The sequence below is a fragment of the Artemia sp. Qi Xiang Cuo genome, chromosome 19, assembly GCF_049724085.1.
Source record: "Artemia sp. Qi Xiang Cuo chromosome 19, ASM4972408v1, whole genome shotgun sequence".
Taxonomy (NCBI): domain Eukaryota; kingdom Metazoa; phylum Arthropoda; class Branchiopoda; order Anostraca; family Artemiidae; genus Artemia; species Artemia sp. Qi Xiang Cuo.
The window spans coordinates 54529779-54552403 of record NC_142812.1 but is presented as its reverse complement, the minus strand read 5'-3'; the positions used below and the strand labels follow the sequence as shown (position 1 = coordinate 54552403).

General features: G+C 36.5%; 1 protein-coding gene and 1 pseudogene across 1 annotated transcript in view; one reads left to right on the top strand and one right to left on the bottom strand.

Moving 5' to 3' along the window:
• Positions 1–12401: 12401 nt before the first annotated feature.
• The window catches only part of LOC148941010 (uncharacterized), a 30612-nt gene continuing 20388 nt past the window's right edge, over positions 12402–22625 (bottom strand). Inside the window, exon 3 of the mRNA XM_089105140.1 lies at positions 12402–12578. Coding sequence (XP_088961266.1) covers positions 12402–12578 — 177 coding nt within the window. The remainder of the gene's footprint in view (positions 12579–22625) is intronic.
• LOC148941011 (calpain-D-like) overlaps positions 21276–22625 on the top strand; it is a 1862-nt pseudogene continuing 512 nt past the window's right edge.

The following is a 22625-nucleotide window of genomic DNA, read 5'->3' as shown; positions in this document are numbered from 1 at the left end:
CCCGAGGAGAGTGGGGGGGGTTCTGGGGGCCCTGGCGGACCTTAGTGGCCGGGTGTATGCCGGTGGCACGGGGGGTGCGGGGGGCAGGTAGGGTGGGTTCCGGGGGGCCCGGGGTAAGACTGGGGGACATGTGGGGACTACAGGAGGGTCTTTGAAAGCCTGGGGAGGGCCTTTGGGTGGCCCGGGGATGGCCTTTGGGGGTCTGGGTGGGCCTTTGGGGGCTCCGGAGGCCCTTTGAGACCTTGGGGGGCCTTTGGGGGGCCGGGGGAGGGCCTTTGGGGCACAGGGAGGTCCTTTGGGGCACAGGGTGGGCCTTGGGGGCACAGGGAGGGCAGTTGAGGGCTGGGGGGACATTTGGGGACCGGTGGAGGGCCTTTGGGATCCCGTGGGTCCTTCGGGAGCTCGATGGGCCTTTGGGGGTCCCGGGGATGGCCTTTGGGGGTCTGGGTGGGCCTTTGGGGGCTCCGGTGGCCCTTTGAGAGCTTGGGGGGCCTTTGAGGACCGGGGGGCTTCCTTCGGGGCACAGGGAGGGCAGTTGAGGGCATGGGGGACATTTGGGGACCAGTGGAGGGCCTTTGGGATCCCGTTGGTCCTTCGGGAGCTCGATGGGCCTTTTGGGGACCCGGGGATGGCCTTTGGGGGTCTGGGTGGGCCTTTGGGGGCTCCGGTGGCCCTTTGAGAGCTTGGGGGGCCTTTGAGGACCGGGGGCTTCCTTCGGGGCACAGGGAGGGCAGTTGAGGGCCGGGGGGAAATTTGGGGACCGGGGGTGGGCCTTTGGGAGCCGGTTGGTCCTTCGGGCGCTCGATGGGCCTTTGGGGGGCCCGGGGAGGGCCTTTGGGGGTCTGGGTGGGCCTTTGGGGGCTCCGGTGGCCCTTTGAGAGCTTGGGGACCTTTGTGGACGGGGGGGTGCCTTGGGGGTTGGGTGGGGTTATAAGACGCCTTGGGGGTGGGGGTAGAGCAATCGGGGCCCTTTGGGTTGGGGTAGAGGACCTCACAACACTGTTAAAATACAACTTGTGCATTAGAACGACCACACTCAAAACCTCCTCCAAAATCTCTTCAAAAATCACCATTTAAAATGTCTCTAGCTGTTTCGCCGAAATAGTCCCATAAAATAGCTAAAACGGTTTCGCCAAAATTATCCCTAAACGGAATTTCGGCATGTTCCTTTTGTTTGGCATCTCTGCGCCAATGCATTTCAAATTATTTGGAAACCTTTTCGCGCGCTAAGATCAAAACGTCTGCTCGGAAACAATTCTCTTGTTAGAAACAACAAATTAATTTCCCTTTCGTGAATCAATTCTCTTTAGAACAACAAATTAATTCCCCTTTCGTGTCAATCAATCAATCATGACATCATGTGTGATCTAACTGTTTCTCCTAGACAATTCTCTTTGGAAATGCAAAGACATTAATTAACTTGACGTCATCTGTCAGACATAAATTAACTGTTTCCCGGGAACTCGTAACATTTGGCTTGGAAACAACAATAACAAATACTGTTTCCCGGAAACTCGTAACATCTGGCTTGAACAACAACAAGAAGGAAGTGTCAAAGTTCCTGTTTTTCCATTCTCACTGACAAAATCCATAAAACCATCAAATAATCAACACACATAACCATCCATGAAAACAGACAAAAATGTGACAAACTTTCTGTTTTTTCATTCTCACTGACAAAGTCCATAAAACAGACAAAATTCCTGGTTTTTCAAGTGAGAAAATTCCTGTTTTTCCATTCTCACTGACAAAATCCATAAAACCATCAAATAATCAACACACATAACCATCCATGAAAACAGACATAAATGTGACAAAGTTACTGTTTTTTCATTCTCACTGAGAAAGTCCATAAAACAGACAAAATTCCTGGTTTTTCAAGTGAGAAAATTCCTGTTTTTTCATTCTCACTGACAAAGTCCATAAGAACATCAAATAATCAACACACATAACCATCCATGAAAACAGACAAAAATGTGACAAACTTTCTGTTTTTTCATTCTCACTGACAATGTCCATAAAACCATCCATAAATGTGACAAAATTCCTGTTTTTCAAATTCTCACTGACAAAGTCCATAAACCACGTGGTTCTATGCCCATATATGGTGTTCTCGTCGGACTCATTAAGGCATCTCTACTGTCCAGCAACTATGTCTTTAAGAATATTGGGCATGTAAACCCCCACAATTATGCCAAACTATGGATTCGTATAGAAAAAAAAAACGAAAAGATATAAAAAAATGTTTTCATGAAAGTGACTTTTTCAATAAAAAACGAACAGGAATTCATCTAAAAAAACCTTTTTTCCACAAAAAAAGCTTTTCAAAGAAAAGAAAAAGCTCCATTAAGCTAAAAAGGGGCAGGAATGAAGGCAAGTAATCATCACAGCGTAAAACTACCACAACTTACTATCAATCAGTAAATGGAACTCAAAATGATTCTAAATTAGGATAATTAGCCAAGTCAAACTCGAAACGAGCAAAAATTAACGTTAGCAGGGCTGATAACCCCCATGCCTTCTGAAGACAAGACCATAAATTTTTGGTCGTAATCTTCGAGAGACCCAGTCTTTGCTTATTGTACACCTTTCTAAAAAAAAGTGCGCATTGCATATGCGGGTGTTGTCACTAGCCGTCGCAATTCAAGCCGTAAATATTTGGCTCGTCTTTATAATGCAGTAGCTTTGCCTCATGTCTTGTACCTGTCTTCTTTTTGGAAGCTCCCGAGTGCACGAAACAAGAAAGACATAAGGTCGGTATTTTTCAAGTATGCCCGATATCTTCTTCAAGTGCCGCCTTTTGTTAGAAACCGCCATATTGTTACAAAATATGGAATTGTTGAGCCTCTGAGTGCTGTGGAGGAGGTAATTCAGAATTACGTGAAAAAACTAGAGCTTCTGGATCACGAGTGGGCCCATCTTCTCAAATAGTTATGTTATTATGTAGTTCTTTCTGTTTGTATTTGTTATTCTTGCCAGATTTTGATTTTTCTTTCTTTTTTTGTTTGTGCTCTGTCTTTTTCTGTTGATTGCAAGACAGGTTATTAATAAAATTCATAATTTGCGCATTACTGAAAACAAAATATGTATAAATGTTTTCAATTTTTTTTTACTTAAAAAACTTTTTTCTCACTTTTTTTTACCCATTTTTTATTTTAAGGAATAAATATCAGTATAAGTAAATTAAACTGACAATCCACGGTCATTTTTTTTTTCAGTAAAACCTAAGTTATGTTCTGGTTTTAAGAGGGCGTAGGGCTTGTCAACCCTAGTAATGTTAATTTTTGCTCGTTTCGAGTTTAATTTAATTGTTAATAGTGATTTGTGGTAGTTTTACGCTTGGAAGATTATTTGACTATTTCTGCCCATTTTTGGCTTAAAAGAGCTGTTTACTTTTCTTTGAAAACTTATTCGGTGGAAAGTTTTTTAAATTAATACAAATGTATGACACCGTCATTCAGCCAGGGGGGCATCCGCCCCCACCCCCCGTATGGGCGCCCATGTCTATGTAGTCTGGACTTCAATACTGACATTCATATCCTTAAGAACAGAGAGAGAGGTGCCTAACAGCTCCTTGGCAAGACCGGTACGAAGGTAAAACGGGTTGGGCTCAAAATTAATATTGAAACAAAAAATAAGGCGTCACCAAAACGCTGTAAAATAAACTCTTCAAATAGCAATTCTGTCAATCCTGCCATATTTATGCAGCTGGGTCATTGCATTCAAACAAGAACAAGTGTTAGATTCTGACCTTCGAGACTACATTAAAAAAAAAATTCTTGAACATAACATGGACAGATTGAGTCTCAAATTTCACGTTCTGAATATAAGCAACCAACCTCTTACAGCAAATATCATCTGCCAGCAGAATCTAAACCCTGTTTTGAGTGCAGGTGAAAAAAAGGTTAAAGAATACGGCATTGGACCTTACAGTCTCTACCGGTGGTGCTGATCTCCGTTTCATAGCCCTACAGCCATGAAGTGCAATGAAAAATTGGGGGCCAACCATCTAGTGCTTTCGCAAACCCTTCCCGTTTACCTTATCCAGATTTCTCCAGATGCCCACTTAGAGCTGGGTCGACTCTGGCTATGCTTACAGAGTCACTCCACTAACCCCTGTTTTAAACAAAATAACAAGCAACACCTGGACTCGAACCCCTGTCCTCACAGACAAAGGACATCTAGCGTGCTAACCACTCCGCTAGGGTGGTGCAGGGGACCTTGAAAACCCAAGGCAACACTGCAATTGCCATCCACGGGATCAAAGAAGGGAGGTCACCCTAAGAGCACCCTACGCTGCTCATACCCACCAGATTTCCAGTTAATGCAACCCGAGCGGGAAAATATACACAGGATCCTGAGAATAATGGCGGCTAGCTTGCCACACCCTAAGTACCTTTTGAGGCACAGGAGGATGCAAAGTCAATGAAAAAAAAACTAAATATACTTCTCTTCAGCTCTTTAACTATCAAAAACCTAGTTCCAGGAATTTTAGCACTGTTTCGACACCAAATCAAACAACTGTCTCTGTAACCCTTTGAAACACTAAATACTTACCTTAAAATATCGTGTTCATCATTAATTTGGTATTTCGTCACTGCCAAGTAAAAATGTAGAATCATTTCGGCAGGTAAGTGTAGAGAGTGACAACTCTAAAGCATTAGATATAGAAGTTTAAAAAGTTCCTAGATTCAGAGTTGTTTATTTTCGCCAATTTTCAAGTCTCATTCCAAAGTATACTAATTAATATCCCACCATTGATACCAAAGTCTTAATTTCAAAAGACTCCCAACTTTTTCGCAGCAAATTACCGTCAGCACCGACACTACGAATGGTGTAGCCAGGTGTAGCACTGGCCACACCATTTCAAATTCCCCTTACTTTTTCAAACCATAAACTAATAATGACTAGTTATTCGAACAAGGTCAGCAGCACAGTATACAAATTATACGCAGTATGCTTTCCCTATCTCACCCATTATAAAAACCCGGACCGAGTTGTGAGTGCTCCAGAGAATGTATTAACATAAGCGACATTAGATCTCTTCACGGGTAGACAAGTCAGATTTCTCTTGAACGCGAAACTTGGCTTCAGCGTTATAACACTAAATTTTAAAGAAACTAATTTTAAATTAATTTATTCCAATACATATATGAAAATTGGTAATTAGTAGTGCAATGTTATTATTAGATGTTTTTAGGAATTAAAATAGGTTTCGGAGTCTCAAGTTGGTTTCAAAGGCATTTTGAGGAAGTTTCTGCCAAAATACGTGTTCCAGGGTAATTGGACCGCTTATGGCAGATCAAATGAGAGGAGCTGGTTGTACGCGCTAATGCAAGAATAAGTGGGAGGAGCTGTTTGTTTGCACCGAGAATGAAGAGCCAGAAATTATCTGCAATGAACTTACTGCTATATCTTTATACTGTGCGCAGAAGTCACTGTCTTCAAGATTCGCCAAGAAATTACAGCTGTCTCTGAATTCCAGCGGTTTCGGTGTCCGTATTTCAAATGTGTAGAGTTAAGTAAAAACCAAAAAAGCTGTATTTCCTACTTTTAGATTGGAACAATTACTATATAGATGGACACAGCTAGGCTATAACTTCAATAACTAAACAACATCAGAAGCTGGTGAATACGAGTGAAATATACGAGATATACGACTCCCATCTAGGATGCAAAACTGACGGAAGTTATCGAATACTTGATATAGTCTAAATACAATATCTGGTTTGGAAGCGTTTTTATCTCCTTTGCACAAAAGAGAAAAAAAGATATATGTTAAAAAGTGCATTTTGATTCCATTGGTTTATTTTTGAGCTAATCACAATATTCCATAGGGGTATGTAAAAAAATAAAGCCACATAAACCTTCCTTTTTTTACCGTTTTTACCGTTGTTGCATCTATTTGTTCCTCCTATGGCAAATTTTAAAGAATAAATAAGTTTTTGAGTAACAACATTTATAACAAGTATACTCTCTGTTTCTACGTGCTTCGAATTTCCTTTGGGTGGGGGCACTTCCCCCCCCCCAATTTAAAACATAACTCTTTCTGTATTTTTGCAATATAAAACAAAAAATAAAATTGCCCCACACCCCTCGATTTTGAAAAACAGCTTTCTTTTGAATCATCTACAAAAAATAAAATAGTTGCCCCCTCCCCCTACATTTTTTTCAATCGGTGCCAATGCAAGTTAAACCGATAAACCAAGCTCTCTACAATTCCTCGCCTTCTTTAATAAAAACCTGGCAACTGTTGATATTATCTCCTTAGTTAATATCACCTTTTATTAAAGTAAGTAAGCCTTTGATAATCGTTTCTTATGTTTTTCCCAATTGTTTCATGAATGAGTCCCTTTGAAGGACAGTGTATTATATTTAGGGTTCTTTCATCTCTAGCTGAAGGAATTATTCTTCACTTTAAAGAGGTAAGACGGACAGTTTTTCTCGATTTAACTTTCACTCGGTTTAATCTACATATTTCCCCCCCCCCTCCTAAAAGTAACCTGCAAAAATAATAATTCATAAAAAAAAGTGCTTAACAAAAATCAAATCCTTATACTTACCAACAGAGTACTGTTTTCTTTGTCTTTCGGAGAAGCAAGTTCATCCCCTGACTCGTCATCGCGTAGCAGGCCATATGTTGGATCTCGTATCTTTCCTAAGAACAAAAATAGATGTTGAATTAAAGAATAACCATCCTATGAGCGACATGATCAACACGTGAGCTTTTCGATCCTCCTGAAAAATGCGAGGCGGTGATTAGCCCCATTCCGATTATGTGTCCTAAAAGTAACAAGGACATTAAAAAAAAAAAAAAAATGCTCCCCTCCCCCTGGACCATCTCAAGTCTATCGATGACTGGGACGCGCAAATTTCCTAGATTTTTCTCTTGGTTGTTCAAAAGTATAGAGTTTTTAGGGAAGTACCATTTTTGTCAATACTATCACGTTGAAACACAGAAATATATAGCTAAACTAATTAGCTAAATTTAACAACGCTTTCCGTAAAAATTTAAACAATAACACAATCTATTTATAACCGTATTTCTAAAAGCAAAAAAAAAAAAAAAAAAAAAAAAAAAAAAAAAATCGCATTTTTCACTCAATTTAGAAGTTCGCATTAGAGATGTGACGTCAGTACTGTTTTGGGTGGTCAAATCTAGATGGCACTCTGTTTTTCATAGGCTCACGGTTTTAAAACACCATCGACGGATTTAAATTTTTGAGCTGAAATGATATAGACAGCCCTTTTTTTTTACAAATATTAAAAAAAAACGCCATTTATTTCTCCTAGGCAATATGGGATCTGGAATTCAATCCTAGATTCAGTATCTCGCCACAGGACACGAAATTTTATTCCAGTGATGAAAGTATGCGATAACGTCTCTATAACAGCAAAAAAAAACAATTCTGGGTACGTATCTACGTTGAGTATCTATATTTTACAATGAAAACGTCAATATAATGTCTGAACAGCTTAGACTGGTTAGAACTTTGACTAAATAAATATTAGAAAAAATCACAAAATTTCACGTTAGGAGAATGTCACGTCATGTCTTTTGAATCACATAAGTCCACGCATTTAGTATGCCTAAATTTGCTCTATTTTTTCTACTAATACTTTTTTAGGTTATCTCAACAATCGGTGGACAGAAGTTCAAGGGAATCATTTTGAAAAGTAAATTTTGAGGTAAAGGTTCCCAACGTCAAGTGATAAAACTTTAATCTCTTCTAAAATTAAATTTCTGCTTAAAATTGGACAGGATTGGTAAAAAAAGAAGAAAAAAAAAGTAATACCAATTTTCTATAATAACAAACACGACTCTCTGCTAATTAGTGAAAGCAATAAACAAAACCCTCCATATGAATTGGACTATCTTTTGCTGTGAAAGCAAATCAGATAATTGAAAATGCTGAAGAAGAAGAAGCATATATTTTTTTTAGGGGGAGGGGGGAGAGAAGTCCCTTGCCAAAACGTATCCGAAATTTTCTTACTTTTCTTCCGTTTTTTTTAGCCCGGTAGCCCCCCTCCTGGATATGCCTGGCATATAAGTTATGAATATAATATGGCTTGAAGGTTATAGACAAATTTAGTAAGGAGATGGAAGCCGAATGTGCAGGTTTTGAGTCAAGAGAGTCAGATTAGGATTGAATTTCTGATTAGGAATGTTTCTGATTTTAGTATATTGGAATTTCATGCTTTTGTAGTTTTCCTAAGAATCTTATAGAAAGGTTGGCTTTGAAGCCAACTTTAATAATTTTTTTTGAATTCTTTTGTTAATTTTCGTCATAAAATTGTGACAAAAATTGTAAAAATATAGTTTATTTTCTTATCAGTTTCGTTGATATTTTTCAAAATCCTCGCTGGTGTTTCAGTAATTATCAGGGGAATATCTACAGTATTTTTAGTTGGGGGGGGGGGGCAGGAGGGGGTGCTTTTCAAGCGACAGAGAAGAAAAGTGACTATTTAAAAAACACGCTTCTTGGTGAATTTAGAGAGTAAAGTCAATGTAGAGAATTAATAGTATACTGTCACTCAGTGAGCGATTCAGCCGCTTTCAGCAGTCAAGCTGCTGAAATATCTTGAATTAGGCTAAGGCGTAAATCAGGCCTATGAATAAAAAATGATTTGAAAAAGCAAAATAAATACAAAATAGAAAATGAACAAAATGTCCATGCTTAAAAAAGAGAAAAAATGCAGGGCCCAATAGCAGTTAATTTAGGTCACGTTAAGAATAAAATTTTACGCTATGCAACCTTTGAATCCATAAACACCTCATAATTATCATATAAAATCCTCACAATCATCATAGGCAAAATATTCAGAAGCTAAAAATTTGAAATGGAGAATCAAGCTCTGATCAAACATGAAAGAATTTACAGTTAAATGTTAACAGTTACAGTTAAAATGAGAGAAGTTAAATGTTTTTTTCTTAAAACTTTTTTTAAACGTTTTTTTTCTTAAAGTGTTTTTTTTCTTAAGAAGTTAAATTCCGGGAAAAGCAAGTGTCGCATTTTAGTTATCTGTCGTTCATTTGGGTCTCTTTTCAAAATTCTAAAAGTAATGGCAAGATAGCCCAATTAATTCTAAATAGTTTGGCTATACAAACTAAAAAAGTCTAGAATGGACGAGATGGGGTGATCCTTCATGGAATCGAACGGCCTAAACGTAAACACCTAAGTAGAGCAGGAGTCTACTAGTTAAGATAGTTTGAAAGTTCTATGACATTATGTGAAAGAGCCATAAAGCGTAATTAAGCAAAAGATTAAGCAAAACCATATCAAGCATATGCAGGCTAAACAGGGATAAAAATTTAAGCGATATTTCACCAATACCAACCAATTTATCAAAACGTGTTGCGTTACAAACACAAAAAAAAGACTTTTATTTCTTTATTATATCTCACTAAATATAATTTTTCACTAAACAGTGTTTGATATACCAAACACTAATACAGTGCTATTAGTGCACTGCTCCACTGCTCGTTTTTCATCTTCCATGTTTGTCAATTATGGTTTTACAGCTCATTTGCTAGACACTTCCTTCTTACACAATTTATTAAGTCGCGTTAAACTACGCAACTTAATACTTAAACTCGTTATTGGTCAAACCTATTCATTGCAGGAAATTTTGGAATCGGAACAGAACAGACGTTCTGAACGTATTTACACTTTATGTGAAATAAAAGTAACCTGAATATTTTTCAGTTTTTACTTTCAAATAATATGCATTTCTTTCTGTAAAGATGTTTTATAACAATACATAAATGTAAAAAAAAACTGCAGAAAAAAGGATATCAAACAGGAGATCGAAGCCCTATTTGAAACTTATAAGTCAAAATGCCGAAAGCAAGACAAGACCAGGCCCGGTAAGAACTGAATACCGAGTAATGTCGATACTGTATACCCTTTCATACATAACTAGGATTTTCAATAGTGGCGTAAATACCGTTTAAGCGGACAAACGAAAAAAATTGGCAAAAAATATTTTTTTCTACTCCTGCTTATTGCTCTTAGAGAAAAAACAAAAACACTTTATTAAAGTCTGTGTGATAGAAAATCATTATATTTTATATGCTCTTGTAACCTTTGAGAAATCGTTGGATACTAAATACTAAAATAAGGGCTGGATCGGGACCAGTAACAACTGAATACTGAACAATACTGGTGTTAAACCCTTTCACATATAACTAGTATTTTCAATAGCAGTGCACAAAACGTTAAAGCGGAGAGATGAAGAACAAAGTGACAAAAAACATTTTTTTTACTCCAGCTCATTGCTTGCTACTCTTTGAGAAAACGTGTTTAAGTTTTTATGACAAATAAATCGCTACATTAAATATGTTTTCGTATTTATCGACAAATCGAAATGTTCTTATAACCAGGTGTTTATGCACACAACCCAAAATATTAATTCGTACTTGTGCAGAGCAGACAACCACTACCAAACATGCAGGGACGTACTCAGGAAGAGGTCGTCTCAGACCCATCCCACTCAAAATTCTAAATGTTCCTGAATTTGTGGGAACTTTTTATTAAAATAATCCAATAAAATTTTTGGTACTTATCTGTTATACCGGCCCCACTCAAGAAGTGAAGTTAGGTTAATCTTAATGAAATATACCAAAACATGACATAGCAATATAATACCTTACAATCAAATTTGGGCTATATATTTGCATATTAGGGGGTGGGGGTATAGCATAGCGGGTCTGCCTGCAAAATGTGTTAGCTATAATTATTCAGCATATTATTATTATTATTTATTTCTAACCCACACTGTAGAGAGGTAAAATACGTGGAGTATGACGAGGAAAAACACATAAAATGTAACACAAATCAATATAGAAATCAAAGATTACCAGTTACAGAGCAACTGGTATCACTCGGCTGCAATGCATCCATATCCCAAGCTCGAATTTCCTTGAGAGCAGCGTTGATTTTTTCACACCAATCATTTTGTTCTTCTTTAGAATCGGCGCTGAGTCTGTGACTGAAAAAGACCTAACATTAGGCTACAGTGTTTTATTTTACTCATTCAGGAAGTTAGTCTAAGGGGAGAACACCGTTCGCGCACAGCATACCATCCATAAGGATGGTATGCATGAAGGGTATTTCCTGGGGGGGTATTTTCCGTGGGGGGAGGGGTATTTTCCAGGAGGGGGTATTTTCCGGAGGGGGGCATTTTCCACGAGGGGGAGGGTATTTTCCGCGTAGTGTGTAAAATACAGTGTGTAAAATAAGTTTCTACCAAAATACTTGTTCCAGGGTAATTGGACCGCTGATGGCAGATCAAATGAAAGGAGCTGTTTGTACGCACTAATGCAAGAATAAGTGGGAGGAGCTGTATGTTCGCACCGAGTCCGTTGATTTTAAATTGCAGTTATCAAATATTTTGCAGTAGGTTGCATCAAGACACCGAGGATGAAGAGGCAGAAATTATCTGCGGTAAACTTACTGCTATATCTTTATACTGTGTTTAATACAGACCGATAAAACCGGTTTGTTGTAGAGTTTTACAAAGCGTAAATTTGAGTGTTGGCGGTATAATACATAAGTACCGTTATTTTTTTATAAAAGCTAGGCTTTAAAGTAGAAGTTAACATATTTTGGCAGAAACGTAGAAGTGTAAAATACACTTCTCTATCTATCTATCTAATATGCAGAATACTTGTACCAAACACATTTTGCATGCAGACCCGCTATAATCTCCCCCCTCCCCCGCCTTAATGTTTTTCACTGACAAATTCAGTATTTTTTTTTTCAACCAAACACATTCATGCTTGTATGTCTCGGCCAACCGAATTCGGTGATTCAGCCCAAAATCAGTGAGTCAGTTCTTAAATTTTTAATTCTTACCTAATTCGTGTAGGACTAAAATACGGAAAAAAGACTTTTTCAATGAATAATCGTAATCTTGAAGTAAATGGTAGACAATTTTTGATATGCCTTCAATATCTAAAGGGCTGATAACACTTTTTTTTTCTTATTTTAGAATTTGAAATTATTCGAAAATTATTGAAGAATTTTCTTAGGCGGCTGGCGTTTACCCCCCCCCCCCGGGAAAATGAGGCGGGGGGGGAGTATCGCAGGGCTTCATTCAAAATGTGTTTGGTACAAGTATTCTGTATATTAAATAGATAGATAGAGAAGTGTATTTTAAAGCCAAATATACGGCCATGAACATGGTAAAATAACATAAATGAAAGGCACAAATTACATTAAGTTTGATCAACGGTCATCATAAAACACTTAAATGAAACACTACACTAACCCAATATACACTAACCTAATAAACGTCATTAAAGGGCACTCACTGTGTACTGGAAAATTATTTTTCGGTGTCTTGGCCCTAAATGAACTAGATAAAATTTTAAACTAGGTAAAAGGGTAGAATTTGAATTACCTAGTAAGTGTTCTGTTCTTCTGCAAAGTCTTGACCAAAGAATTTGAATCCCCGGCCTGAGTTGGCCGAGACAGCACGAGCATAAATGTGTTCGGCCGGGCACACACCTCACGTGGTACGGCACTGGCTTCAGGGATAATGCAATCCCTTAAATCAATAATACTCAATGTTTCCTAAAAATACAAAAAAAAATAAAAATAAAAAAAAAAAACAAAAAATACCAAAATGAAGTGGGATATACAATATAATCCTTAGAAATCATCGACACCAAACATATTCCTCAGAAGACTGTCTCACATGAATGACGACTTTTATACCAGTTAGTTCAAATACAAAAATGGTTAAACAATAAAAATTTAGAAAAATTAGTGTGCAAAAAGGAGACAGGAAGGTAGGAGGTGGCGGAAGATCAAAAAACCCTTCCATAATTTCCTTGTTTCTATGATTTTGTTCGAATACTTCTCACAAAATTCATTAATTCTTTCATTTTTTGACAATATACATTATCTTTAAAAATAATCGAAACCAAACATAATCCTCAGCAGACTGTCTCACATGAATCATGACTTATTTACTAGTTAGTTTAAATACAGAAATGTTTGCATAATCAAAATTTTGAAAAGTTAGAGATTAAAAAGGAGACAAGAGGATAGAAGGGGGTGGAAGGTTAAGATACGCTTCCATAATTGGGTTGTTTTCACGATTTTATCTGAATAATTCTCAAATAATTCACTAATTCCCTTATGTTTTGACGAGCCCCCCCCCCACAAATAAATAAACACATTCATATGTACATTTCTGTCAAATGTAATCCTGTGCAATAGTATAAATAAAAACTTTAATGCTATGGCTAATCACAAGTCACAGTCATTTTGCTTGGCACACACATATCTCAAATAGCACCGACAACTTCCATGACTCAATTTGATCATCCAATTATACAGGTTCATCCTCAACTGTTCATGGGAGGAGAGAAGGAGGTTTAGAAGGAACCAGTTCGCCACATCTTTTGCCACAAAGATTGAAAATATTTACAGGATTTCAGTTCAAAGAAGGACCAATATGCCCACCCTTTCCTTGAATAGTTGGAGAAATAGTAGTGGGAAGGGGCTTGAAACAACTACATCCCCTCTTTATGCCTCACTAATATAGGTTGGGATCCATGAGTGAGTCTGCTTCAAACTATGCGTAGTTTAAATGATGGCGTTTACAGTTATTTGGGTAAAAAAAACACAGTGGTTAGATCCCTTCAACAATCTCATAGCACACATAAATCACTGTCACAAAAAAGTTAAAAAAAAAATCCGCAATACAGTATACCGAGACCCCTGTTTTCACATTTGGGTATAATTTTACATTTGGATAAGTTCAAGCTTTAGAGTCCTTCGTTAACACAGCCTTGATGCATAATTAATTTCTAATTTTAATCTGAAGGGGGGGAACTTCGAAGGAACTTGGGTCACGAAACTTTAGTTTTATGTTCATAGTAAGACAATCAAATTCAACTGAGCTGCCACTTTTACATATGTAGACTTTTGAGGTTCCAAATCAATTTAAATTGGTGCTATTTTAGGATTCAGTTCAAAGGATTTATTTTGTTCACACCTGAGTGCCACAGAGGAAAGGAGTATTTAAGGCAAGGTTGAAAATAAAAATAAATTACTTTTAAATTATAACATATGTTCCAAATTCTAAGAGCATTTAATTTTTTTGTTTTTTAATCAAACTACTTAAATCAAACTAAAAGTTTTATTCTGTAAAAATAAAACAAAAATGTTAAAGCTCGGGCTGTATTATGTCAATTTTAATAAAAAATTGGTATGTGCAAGCCCAAGAAACATATATTGATGATTGAAAAATATCAGCATAAGAGGCTGATATTAATTAACAGTTTATGTTTTAATTATTTTTAGTTTGTTATTAAAAATTGTCTAAAATTATTAATTTTTTGATTTATTATCATTTTATTAATCAAATAATAATTTGTAAATGCATTTTTAACTGTGCCATCTACCTTATTTCAATAAAAATAAAATTTTCAACATTTACAAAATAATTATACCTGTTAGATTATTCATTTGAAATTTTGCGTCACTAAAATTTCTACGCCCAGGGCAAGTGCCCCCTCTATCCCTCCCCAAAAATCGTTTATTATGTTGTCCCAATTCATTGCCATATTTCAAGAAACAGAAAAACTTTTGTCCCGTATTTAACAAATGAAAATATAGTGAAAACGGGTATAATATTTTAAACAAAACAATGAGCCAAATAAAAGAAGAAAAAAAGACAACAACCTATTTGGTGTTCTGATAATAAGTTAAACATTGAAAAAAATGCTAAATATAGCCAAAAAATAGATGGCGTTGCTAGTTTTTTTTTTTTTTTTTTTTTTTTTTTTTTTTTTTTTTTTGTCGGCTAAAGCCATTTTTCACTTTTATAAGTTGCAAAAAGTCTTTGGTTTAGACTTTATTTTTAATCTAATATTCAACTGCCGTACCTAACTTCATTTATTCATAATACTACCAAAGAGTTAAAAAACTGATAAGTGAGGAGCCTTTGGAGCTTTAACATGGTTGTGATGTGAATTAGAGACTCCTGGCACCACTGACTGTAAAGTGTTACGCAGCAGAAGTTAAAAAGAAAAATCAGATCAAACCTAATTTTATCATTAAAGTTTGGATTCCATTTGCAGTCAATAAAATTATACAAAAATTATACAAATATTAAAATTGCATTTTTTGATAAAAGAAGTTATTCTATCTCCCGCATAACTTACGCTTTTTCGTTGCCATTAAGCCTTTTATTTGATGATGTATTTGCTTTTATTGTTTAAATTCATAGTTGGATCGTTGACTATATCAACTTACCTATATCAAAGTAAAAAGGGGAAAAAACAGACGAGGTAGGTATATTTTTTTCATAAACTAACTTTATACCTTTGCTGAGTAACACTTTTTGACCCCATCCCCCCAAAAATAAAATAATACTTATATGCTGGGCTGTATATAGAAAATTAATAATATACTAAACAACTGCAAGCAACTGATTAATTTAAATAAATTAAGAGGGGGGGGGGGTCTTACTTTAAAGAGACCATAGCTTCTGTTAAATCCCCACAACCAAAATCTGTAACAACCTGAAGCTAGCATATTTACACTATTTTCTGCATACATTGATTTTGCACCCGCCAAGGGCGGGTGCAAAATCTTGCTCCGAATGAAAGAAAGGGAGGAGGGTTAGTACTAAAAACTACGTACCATACGATCCTCATCATTTAGGTCCTTCCACAAATTTATTCGATCTCCGGCTAAAACACACCAGGGACGATGCCATGTCCCAACACCCCTTACTTCATCGAAAATGTTGAGGAAGCCCTTTTTTTCCATAGTGTATGTCCAATGACACTTAAAGTTGACTTGTAGAGATTCATCCAAGGGGGCATGGGGGAATTGAAAATAATTTAAAGTTAAAAAAAAATTACATTGAGGTTGCTTATATTTGGCTGAAGTTTTAAATTTAACATGGCTGAAATAATACCTCTCCGCACTCTTTTCTTCCTGCCTTTTGTTTTCTTTGTCTTTTTTTTACTGAGGATCTTTATATTATTTAGAGTTTACAATTTATTTAATCAACAGAAATTTTCAACATCAGACAACTTCCACGTCGGCAACAGAAAAAAATCTTCCGTCCCAAAAATCCCCAGAACCGCAAGCTCGGCAGGGGAGCGGTTATTTTGCAGCCATGATAGAGAAATCCATCAGGGACACGGTGGATTGCCCCATCCCCCAGAATTGGTGTGCCTGAAATCTAAAAGTGCTGCTTATCTCGCCGGAATAATTTAATTCATTTATCAACTAAGGAATAGAAACGAAATATTAAAATTTCTGATGATGACTCAAACTATAGATGGCATTGTCAACCTTATTTACCTTATAGATTTAGAAATAAAAAACCGGTTCTATTCCATTATCAGGACCTCTCGACTTAACCACATAGCAAGATTTTCATTGCGTATACAATATTACACTGTGGTTTTTTGGATTTTAGGGGGGGGGGAGGTACCTAGGTTAAGCTAGGTTAGGTTACGTATTTAATATATGCTATGCTTTACCCCCCCCCCACCTAATGTGCCAATATATAGCCCAAATTTGTTCCTAACCAATTATATATTCATACTATTTTATTTCATTAGAATTAACCAAACTTGACTTTTTAGAGAGGCCCGGATAATGGGATAGTACCAAAAAACCTAAACTAAGTTTAACTTAAAAAATGGTTAGATTCATATACGGAGTGAAACTCTTATATGATTTTTAACTAGTGTTACTAGCTAAGAAATGTTAGAAGTTGCATATTTATTATAAAATCACCCTCTTCTGTAATTACAAATTATTGCAATCATATTCTGTGATTCTTCATCAAGCAGATATATGAAAGCAAGTCGTGTAGGCTGTATTTTGCAGCTCATAGAGCAAAACAAGTCACGAAAAATATAACAGAAAATCCCAAGGTTTTCTGGAATTATGTAAGTTCCAAGCGACATGACCGACCTAGCATCCCAGCTCTAATAGATCCTTTATTTGGAAAAACATTGGACCCCACTGAAAAAGCCAATCTATTTAATTATCATTTAGCATTAGTTTTTACACCACAATCGGAGGATAGAAGTGAAGCAGCACGAATAGAGGAAGAAAATGTTGGCTTCTCAGTGATAAATTTCGACGAAGAGTCCATTTACCAAAAACTTTAAAAGCCAAACAAAAATAAATCTAAAGGCCCAGACGGCATACACCCTCGCATTCATAAAGAAATTACAGCACAAGTCACAAGACCTCTATCTCTCATCTTCATGATATCTATAGATACGGGAAAATTCCTTAGTGTCTGGAAAAAGGCAATTATCAACCCAGTTTTCTAGATAGGTGAAAAACAAAACCCAGTCAACTACAGGCCCATACGTCTTACATGCATCACTTGTAAAATCCACGAGTCCTTCATAGCAGACAAATTACTAGAATACCTCCCAAGCGAAAAGTTAATCAACAAAAGGCAGTTTGGATTCCTAAGACATAGGTCAGCCAAATCCCGGCTACTTCTAGTTACTGACATCTGGAGACTAAATCTCGACAAAGGCACACAATTCGAGGCAATATACCTTGATCTTAGTAAAGCCTTCGGTAAAGTTTACCATTCAAAGCTCCTTCATAAGTTAAGAAACCTTGGGATTGCGAACAAAGCTCTCGGCTGGATCACGAATTTGGCAGGCAGAACTCAGAAGGCAAAAGTAGATGGCCACATTAGCACAGTTGAGACAAAAGTATCTAGCGGTATTTCACAAGGCAGCAACATCGGGGCCCTGTTCTTCAATCTTTTTGTAAACGACCTACCTGACAATATTAGCTCAGATATTGCACCCTATGCTGACGATACAAAGCTTTTTAGACCTATCAAATGCCCAAAAAATATTTAAGAACTGCAACCCGACTTGAACTAGATAGATGATTGAATGAGGACGTGGGAAATGGAAGTCAACACAAACAAAAGCTCCCACCTCTGCCTTGGACCACAAAATTTCAAGTCAACCTATAACTTTAACACCAGTCTAATACGAAAAACATCTCTTGAGTGGGACCTCGGAGTAATAATAGACACTGAGCTCGACTAGATCGACTAAATCGACTAGAAAATTTGAGCTAAAATTCACCAACCACTCCGAATCCATCGTGAGCAAAGCGTCGAGAGTAGTTGGACTTATTCATAGAAACTTCGCCCAAAACGATCCTCAGCTTTTTTCAACTCTATTCAAGTTTCCGGTTCGACCTATCATTGAATATGGTCACATGACAATAAGACCTCGCCTTCCAAAAGACATTTACGCACTTGAGAAGATTCAGCGAAGAGCAACAAAATCTGTAAAAAAAAACTAAGAGGCCTCTCCTACTGTGAACGATTGGAAAAGCTGTCACTTCCTTCCATCTCATATAGACTCCTCCGAGGTGATCTTATTGAAACTTTCAAGCTATGTCACAAGTACCACAATAACATTAGACCAAAGGAAATACTCTTTTCCAACACAAACAATCTGCAAGGATACAACTTTAGGTTAAAACAAAACCCTTTCAATAAAGAAGTTGGAAGGTGAGCCTTCTCAAACCGATTAGTCAAAGAATGGAACTACCTCCCCCAGGAAGTGGTTACGGCTGACTCTACCAACTCTTTGAAGAATAGTATTTATAAGTTTTTGAGGGAATAAAAACAGTTATAGAAGCGAAAGCCTTTTTATTGCAGTATATTATTATTATTAGATGTTGTACGATAATTTACAGGACCATTCAATGTTCCACCTTAAAAAAGAATAATAACACGAGCAGGCTTTAAAGCACATGGGAAGACACCATTTTTAAAAGAAAGATTGACAAGTCTCGCGAGAGCAGAAACGATGACAGAAAGAATTAACTTGACATCCTTAGTGAGAATATGGTAAAGGCCAGAAAATTTTCAATTCAAGTTATTGAAAATTCTGGCTATTTAAACTTCAAACACTGGTACCAAAACCTTTGATTTAAGACATAGAGGTCTAAGGTTAGACATACAATCAGGCAGAAGACAAGAGGGACTTATAAAAGAGATTGTTGTTTTGCCACTGCTAGCAAAATAAAAATTAAAAGCATTCTGAACATTTAGCTCACACACTACGATTTCGCCGTCAATCAAAACATGTGACAGAAGGAGACAAGGAGGAGGAGACTATGGTCTTATGACAGATTTGACTACTTACCATGTTCTTCTAATGTCATTACTACACTCCTAGAGAATTTCCTAAAATAAAAAGATGACTCGCTTTTCGATAAAGCGAATTACAAACTCACCTATAGGCTTTAAAAAGCAGAAGTCGACATTCATACAAAATCCATAAGCCTCCCAAGATTATTTTTCCTCGTCCTACCTATAAGAAGTCAAGCAGTCATCCAAAGATTTAGTGAGGCTGTTCTTTTTGACGCTTGCTTTAACACATCACACGCATCCGAGAAAACTTCTTTCAACGAACCATAAAGCGAATTAGACAGAGAATCTAAATCAGATTCCGAAAGTCAAGCAGCCCGTGCAGTAGCTTCTAGAAACCCTGTTGCCACACCCCTCCAATCAATCTAAAACTATTTTGACGTTACAACTATGTCGATATTTTACAAACGCAAGGATTCCTGTCCATTAAAAGTTAACAAAGCTCGTTCCTGAAAGAGCAAAGTCTTTAAGTGTAACTCGACAAAAAACAACACTGTAGGACCACCTTGATTTAATGTCGCTCCTTACTTTCAACTAAAAAAAAACTTTTTTTTTATCTAATTTCTAAACGTTTTTGAATTAATGCAACTTTGATTTTGGCTCACCGTACATGTATAATTAAAACGAAATTTGCACATTAATTTTACTTTTTTTTGGCTAAACGGCTTTCACGAAATTTTGTTCAGACGTAATTTACAAATTATCTTACGTAACGCACTTCTATATTCGGATATTTTTATTACGTATATTAGGGGGCTCGCCCCCTAGTCAATGCCGCACTCTTTACGCTAAAGTTCAAATTTTGTTACAATTCCTTAAGAATAACCCCTTAATCACAAAGAATAAATAAAATAAATAGATACATTATAATAAATAACTACGATGAAATTACAAAAACTTTAGCGTAAAGAGCGAGGTAATGACTAGGGGGCGAACCCAAACATATACGTAATAATTTCTTTACTTTCAGTTGAAAAAATTGTTTCTTGTCTTATTTAATTTCTGATCGTTTTTTATATAATGCTGGAAAATCCGGCACCCCCTTCATAGCAATGTCTCTTCCCCCTGAAAAGATCCTTATACGTAACCCCCGACCTCCCCCCAACTACCGGAAAAAATCCCCCCTGAAAACTTCTGCAAAATTCCCAATAACCAATACTTTATGTAAACATTATTCTCTCGTTTGATATCATATACAATTACCTTCTTAGATTTTTACTTTGTTGTAGTCTCAAATAAGGAAACATTTCTAACATTTATTTTAAATTATGCTGATTGTAAAGAAGCTTTCAACATTAAATTTGCATTGGTAACATTTTTTTCCCTAGAATTTACCTTCATTTATCTAATTATCATTGTTAGGTACTATAGTACATATTTATATAACCTTGAATAAATATACATTTTTTTGCAATGGATTGTAAAAAATTGTATGGATTATAAATAAGTTTTTAAATTTATATAGTCAACTCCCTTTTTTAGAATTTACCTTCAGTTGTGCGATTATCGTCATTATACGTGTACTATAGTATGCATTTGATACAATTTTTCGTACATCGACAATTTTATTTAGCAGTAAGTTTTAAAGGATTTGCGCGATGTATTAAGAATTTCGGGTGTCTGACATGGTAAAAAGTTTAAGAAGTTTTGGTATGGGCTTCATTAGCAAAAAAAAAAAAAATGTGTTTTAAGTGCTTGTAACTATACTTGGCATATCTTGACACACAAGAATTGATACAAAATTTTCTTTGTTTTTATGATTAATCTTTTCATTGTTGTGTAGGAATACTGAATTTGTACGAATTACTAAACTGCAAATCAACGTAGAAATGTGTATTCACTTGTAAAAAATAAAGTGCTGCTAGATGGAGATGACGAAACGAAAAGATTTAATTTCCGATTTCCTTGCGCAATTACCTTTACATAGGAGTTAATTCTTTTATTTTCTATTTTTACGTATTTCCCTACCTTCTCCATGAAAATTTTGAAGTTGCTTGTTTTGGATTGTCTACTGATTGTTTTAATTGTGAATGATTTATTTATTTGTAACTGATTTTATTTACGGTTGTTTTTCTATTTAGATTCTTATGATGACTGTTGAATGTCCAGCATGTACATTCTAAAATGAAGACGCATATTTGTATTGCGAAATTTTTTTTACAAAAATTGAAATGAAAGACCAAGTGCTTTATTACCCAGCTGATGAAGCTCTGGACAAGTACAAAACAATACTGGAGGAATGTAAAAAGCAAAAAAAGAAGTTTACCGATGAAAGTTTTCCAACAAAGCTTGCTATTTACGGCAATTGGTGTGCCGAAAATGAAATAGACTCAGTCAACTCTTATGGCATAACAAGATGGTTTTGCCCTAGTGATTATCCACGAGGAGGATGGTCTGTTTTTGATGGCCCAAAATCGTCAGATATAATTCAAGGTTCTTTAGGAGATTGTTGGCTTATTAGTGGCCTAGCAGTTATTGCTGAAAGAGAAGAATTACTAAGAGCTATGATCATCCCAAACACTGCCTCCGAGTACGGTATATATGTAATATTTCTTTGTATTGAGGGTCAGCGAGCTGGAGTTGTTATTGATGATTATTTACCACAGACCATAAGTTGTGACTTCGCCTTTTCATATGCCAAGAGAAGACAGCTTTGGGTTTCCTTAATTGAAAAAGGAGTAGCCAAGGCGTTCGGAAGATACTCGGCACTTATAGCTGGACATTGCTTCGAGGGGCTTTCTATTTTGACGCACTGTGTGAAACTTATGTTATTAATTCTTTTGATGGAATTATCGATAAAGACGCTCTGTGGGCTAAGTTGATAAGCGGCCATACCCAAAATTTTTTAATGGGAGGATCTTGTGGGACTGGAAATGCCACTTTAGAACCATCTTCATTCAAACTCTCTGGCCTAGATAAGAATCACGCTTATTCGGTACTCGACGTTCGAGAAATAGAAAATAAAAAGTTGGTAAAATTCAAAAATCCTTGGGGTCGTTCTAAGTGGAATGGTAATTGATCACCAGAATCATGTCTCTGGACTGAGAAAGTCAAACAGAAACTAAAGTATAAGGAGGAAAAGGGCGTGTTTTGGATGGAATTTACAGATATTCTGAAATTCTTTGATGCGATCGATGTTTGTCGTTATTGCCCAGCCTGGCATGAAGAAAGATTTAAGGCAGATTTTGGAAGAAGTTCTCAGAATATGTGTAATATGATTTTGACACTAAATGTTTTTGAAGTGACGCAGACAGAAGTGGTCTTATACCAGTCGGGGTTGAGAGGCGATTCTCAATCCATCCGGCTTGATATTATGATCTGTGTTTATAGGGCTGATGCATCTGGCACATTACGATCTCTAATAGAAAGCTCACCAAGAGTTTTGAGAAGTAGTGTCGGCTGTTATTGTGTTCTTGAACCAGGGCAATATTATATAA